This window comes from Sinocyclocheilus anshuiensis, unplaced genomic scaffold, assembly GCF_001515605.1.
Source record: "Sinocyclocheilus anshuiensis isolate Anshui unplaced genomic scaffold, SAMN03320099.WGS_v1.1 scaffold2322, whole genome shotgun sequence".
Taxonomy (NCBI): domain Eukaryota; kingdom Metazoa; phylum Chordata; class Actinopteri; order Cypriniformes; family Cyprinidae; genus Sinocyclocheilus; species Sinocyclocheilus anshuiensis.
Window position 1 is genome coordinate 660,135 of NW_015556110.1, and position 5,508 is coordinate 665,642.

The 5,508-nt window shown below is 36.5% G+C and overlaps 1 protein-coding gene across 3 annotated transcripts in view; it reads right to left on the reverse strand.

Moving 5' to 3' along the window:
- The window catches only part of gtf3c2 (general transcription factor IIIC, polypeptide 2, beta), a 25,888-nt gene extending 21,301 nt beyond the window's left edge, over positions 1 to 4,587 (reverse strand). For 2 of the 3 annotated variants that reach the window (XR_001632716.1, XM_016470792.1), the window contains exons 1-10: positions 4,407 to 4,587; positions 3,577 to 3,798; positions 3,184 to 3,403; positions 2,232 to 2,529; positions 2,054 to 2,130; positions 1,867 to 1,944; positions 1,685 to 1,783; positions 502 to 729; positions 295 to 406; positions 65 to 176 (exon numbers count right to left, since the gene is read on the reverse strand). Coding sequence is in view for 2 of the 3 variants with exons in the window: in XM_016470792.1 (XP_016326278.1) it covers positions 65 to 176; positions 295 to 406; positions 502 to 729; positions 1,685 to 1,783; positions 1,867 to 1,944; positions 2,054 to 2,130; positions 2,232 to 2,529; positions 3,184 to 3,403; positions 3,577 to 3,760 (1,408 nt within the window). In the remaining variant the exon portion in view is untranslated. Of the gene's footprint in view, positions 1 to 64; positions 177 to 294; positions 407 to 501; positions 730 to 1,684; positions 1,784 to 1,866; positions 1,945 to 2,053; positions 2,131 to 2,231; positions 2,530 to 3,183; positions 3,404 to 3,576; positions 3,799 to 3,927; positions 4,059 to 4,406 lie in introns of those variants that run through there. The other variant, XM_016470793.1, reaches the window with a different exon arrangement.
- Positions 4,588 to 5,508: the final 921 nt, after the last annotated feature.

The window sequence follows — 5,508 nt, forward strand, 5'->3', positions numbered from 1 at the left end:
TATATATATATAACCCCACTAAAGAAATAAGAAGCACAGGTTATGCAGTTGACCATTTCCTCACCTTTACTCTGATGGTGTGCTGTAAGGGCTTCTGGGTGTGGAAGACTGTAGACACCAATGGTTCCATTAGAGAAAGCTGCTGCTAGAACACCTAATCTAGGCATCTGTGGAGCCTGAGAAAAACAAGAAATACATTTACACCAATGTACACTACTTAAAAAACATTTGTACAGTTGTTTAATACAAAATCCTTATGAATATTCTTAGACTTTTTCCTCTGTCATTTCTAACCTTTCTGCTGGTAGAGGGCAGCTCCCACACTCCCGCAGGACACCACCTTATATTCCAGATGCATCCATCATCTATCGCCAAAGCATATGCTAGATGAGGAGCAGTTGAGGGCCTGAAGTGGGGGGATAAAGTAAAAAAATTACCAATTTATTGTAAAACCAAACATTTCCTTTTAAAGCCGATCTGTAAGTGTCTTATCTGGGTCACCTGCTTTTGCACTGAAGGTCTCCGATGTCCCACAGCTGCAGCAAGACAGGACCTGTGTGCAGCTTATTGATTTTGTGTTCGTCATCCATGTCTTTGTGGCAGTAGATAGCGGCATACTGTCTTTTTGCCGCCCCGTCAGGACACGGGCACCACTCCAAGGACCGAACAGGACCCCCCACAAAGAACAGAGCATCCCAGCGCTCAGAATGATGTGGCAATGATTCAAACCTGCAGATTAGCATACACCATTACATACGAGTAGACATATACTACTGTTCAAAAGTTTGGGGTCAGTACTTTTTTTTTATTTTTTATTATGCATTATTCAGATTTCCATTTAAAATAAATGCTCTTTTAAACTTTCCACTCATCTAAGAATCTTGACAAAAAACGTATCAGCTTCCTCAAAAATAATATGCAGTGCAATTGTTTTTAACACGGATAATAATAATAAGAAGAAAAGTTTCTTGAGCAACAAATCAGCATATTAGAATGATTTCTGAAGGATCATGTGACACGGAAGACTGGAGTAAATCACATTTAACATTTTTAAATATTTATAATATTTCATATACTATAATATTATAATACTAAAATATTATAATCAATTACTGTTTTTAATGTATTTTTTATCAAATAAATGCAGCCCTGGTGAGCATAAAAGACTTCTTTTAAAAACATTAAAAAATCTTGCCAACCCCAAATTTTTGAATAGTAATGCACTTTGCAATTTCCTTACATTTTTTTTTACAAAAAACGGAAAAGTCATTAATCTACTAGCTATCTAAAATCAGTTTTTCCCAAACTGAGGTATGAACCGCATATTATTGAAATATTTGTTTGTTGAAATAGTGAACTGCAGGGAACCATGAATTATTAAACATGCAAATGTGTTGTTAAATTATTCCAATATTAACTCTCAGTGAGTACTTCAAGTAAATAATCTTGGTCAATAGGGTTCTGACAAAGAAAAATTGGGGAATCCCTGTACTAGCTGAAATTAATTGTAATACATTTCATATATTAATAACTGCAACAATCACACTGTGTAACAAACATTTGTACAGAAGAGACAATGACAGCGATTGTCAGTGTCATTAATTTCCTTACTAGCAACCAACTGGTCAGTGTGAACGGGATTCAGATTAGTGGAAATGTATATGTTAATCTAATGATATTTTACCTCTTCACTGTTTGCAGTTTGATCTGTCCTTTGATGCTTTCCCGTGTAAAGGTAAAAGAAGCCGATTCTTTCTCTTGGGGTAAATATTTTTCAGCCTCACTGTTAATTGAAACAAAATGACTGTTAAAATGAAGATTTCTTGGATTCCATTAATATTATGTGGTATTTAGCTACACTAATACCTCTTAGACAGGAAATGCCAATCTTTGGCAGAAGGAATCCACTCTGGAAAAACCCAGGGGGAAAAGTTTTCATACCGGCTAGCAAGAGCATTTGGTGAAAGAAGGACAAGCATTATTAAGATACAAGTGACACAGATACTATGAACTGTTAAATTTGACATCATCTTTTGAAAAGCGGATGGCTTACAATTCTTTGGTCCTACTAAAACAGTTCCAAACAGGCTCCATGACATTGTTAGCCAATCCATTTGGAAGAAGACAATGCTATTGAGCAGAACACAATTAAAAAATTAGACAACACAGATATGGAAATTAATGTCAAAATCATCCAACAGTGCAAAAGTATCTGATTATAAACTACTCACATAATTTCCTCTGGGTGGTCTGCAGGATGGTCTGGATAATCTGCGCTCTATGTTCAAGCTGAAGTCTGGCTCTGAATCTTCTTCATCGTCGCTCTCTGCCTCTTCGTCTTTTCCTGGGGAAAAGTCCTCATCGCCATCAGAGTTGCTTTTATAATCTGGAGTTTTTCTTTTGGTCCCCCTTCCGGTTTTCTTTTTCTTGTCAGTGCCATCCGCTTCACCGGACTTGGTCGTTTCTTTAATTGAGGATTTTGATGGAGCACCAAGATCCTTGGCAAGGTTGTGGAGATAATCTAAAGCACTAATAAAGAAAATCTGATTATAAAATTTGCAGCTGATCAGAACGAATCACATCCTAATGAAATATAACAAGTTTTTAGTTTTATTGGGTAAAAAATGACAAAACCGTAATGAAAACACACAGTATTTCAACCAAAAAAACCTGCGACTAGTTTCACTTGTGTGAAAATATTGCACCTTTTCAAGCAGGTGAAACTGTATTGCAGTTGGTTAATAAACAAGATGTTGGAATTTGTGTTGAAATGCTGTGCAAAAATGCCAAAACTGTTTAGTGATTTAGAGTTTTCGATTGCCATCTGTTTTTGCTTGTGGATTTTTTTTTCTTTGAAAAAGCCACTTTGTGAGTAGCTCAACGGTAAGATTGTTGCCTGGTGTGTGAAACAACCTGAGTTCAAGTCCTGATCAGAACATGTCATCTGACCCTTGGTTATTCTGGAGAAAGATGACTCACTCTGCTGCAGGACTGCAATGCATTGGCTTTCAGCAGATATAGTAAATATTGTAATTTAGAAACTGAATAATAGTAATGTGTCTTTTTTGTGTGCATGTGACTGCTTTATAATGATGACCAGGTTTAATGCAAGTGTGCATTGTACATTTTGCATACAGCATGCAGTATGGATTTTGGGAAATTGCATACAGCTAGAGAACATACACTTTAGCAGCTCTCCTCTTGGGCCGACCACTAGAAGTGAGTTCAGAAGTATCAGAGACTGCTGAACTGTCATGTTGTGGTGGAGTCTGTGGAATGATCTCCTTTCTTCTCCTTTTGGCAGGAGTCTTTGCCTTTGGTCCTTTCTTCTTTTGGGTTTCCTCTGTATCAAGTTGGTTTTCCTGATCCATACCTGGGGGAACCTTAGAGCTAGGCGTTTGTGCTAAGAATGTCACAACAATAAAAAAAGTTTCAAAGAACGATGTGGGAATAGATACATTTATGATTGGACATGCATGCATAAAAAAAAAGATTAGTAAAAAGGACAAAACTATTATAGTATCTTAATGATACTAATGTAGCACTGTATGAGAGTTTTGGTCTTTGGCCGCTTACCAGGCCTTTGCATCTCTGACTCTATCTTCTGCGTCTCCGAAGAGTCAAGAACTTCACCTGAATCCTGAGCCGCTCCTTTATTCTCATGGTTAATCTGTGCTGGTTGGTCATCTGTATCTTTTTCACATGGCAAACCCATTTTTTCACCTTTCTGCTCACTCAACTTTAGGGCAGCAGCTGCCATTAATTCCCGTTCTTTCAAAGAACTCCTGCCAGTACAGTCTAGAAGTACAGAATAATGTTGATTTTACACACAAAGTCGTATAAATATATGGATTCTCCTAGATAATGTAAGTTTCCATGATACTACAAAGTCAAAAGACACATATCCATAACCCAAGGTATTATCACCTCATCACGTTTTGTTGGTACTTCTCTCTGTTAGTGATACCAGAATTATTCAGTAGTAAATCCACGCATGCGCAAAATAGCGATGACAGGCGACTTGCCTACAGCAAACTGAGAATACTGTTTTGTTAAACAATAATTAAATCAAGTAATTAATTCTCCTGCGGCAAAACAAATGCATTTGACGTTACTCTGTAGAAAGCTTCCACTCAACATAAAACGGTTTTTAAAATAAATATATAACGTTAGTGCGTTGAGAGATGTTTCTACTGAAGTCTTAGTCTCTTCTAAAATACAACTTTATAATAGTCTCAAAAGACTTGTTACTACATTAGGAAAGCACAGGAAAGACATGGGCTTTTTCTCCTCACTGACGAGTTTTATCAGTGGCTCAGGCTGATCGTTCCCTCTTTCCTTCAAGCACACAGCAGAAGGTTCACGCGGGTTCGAATCCAACTCACTCGACACAATCAAACACTCACCGCAGTCAGACGCCAGCTAGATACAATGTGTCCGTATCCCTATTTACATTAAAACGCTAATATTCAGATGCGCTGTACAGAAATTTGCTGATTTCCACGACACTCTTCGGCTAAAGCATTTTAGACATATCAGTTTGCCATCGCCGCCATGTTGTAACGCTCGCCTGTGACCTCGCTTGCTCACTACCGCCCTCTATCCAGCACTGCCGCCAGAGATGCTTTTAAATCTGTGCGTAATCCCGCCTGACCACGAGGCGGTGTCAATGTGGTCAAGCAGAGTAACGTTACAGGACTTTGTCCCATGCATGTACAAAAATAATAGACACACTCTCCTCCTATTCTCTCCCTTTGATTTTCTTTAAATGTTAAAACTTACGCATAACAAAAAAATGCCCTTTTAGGCTGTGTAACGTTAATCTTTTGGAGGTGTATTTTGAAGATTAACCCCCTTGTGTGATATTTTTTAAAATAAAATTTTAAATTTATTTAAAGTTAAAAAATATACAATATAATAATGATAATCGTATTTGATATAACGTTAAAAATAAATAAATAAAAGTATTAATTAAACATTATTAATATTAATTTAGTATTGATAAATCCAGATGTGGATTCCACAGGAATTAAAAACTGTACACAAAACTGACATTGCTGAACACACATAAAAAAATAAAAATAAAAAAAAACAAGCGCACATATAAACATTTATTTTCTGAACGATTTTTTAAAATGTTTTTCACATTTTAAACATTAAAGAGGACTAACTGTACATATTTAACATATGTAGGCTATATCTACTTTGTGCATTCGTTTGCATGTATATTTACATGTAATTTCATGTATTGTTGGCAGAAAGAAATATGTGAATTTGTGTCAAAAAAAAAATTAAGGAACAAAGACCTCAACAGACAAATCCATTTCATGGATTTTAATTCAAATCAAGACAACAGCTTTTAAATGCATTTCAACAAACACATTTCCTCTCCCTGACATCCAGGAAGAATTTTTCTAAAGCACTATGTACCTTCATACTAAAGGCCAATTTAGCTGTTACAGAGCATCATTTCTGTGGTGTCAGAATCACACTTAATAATACCCCCCC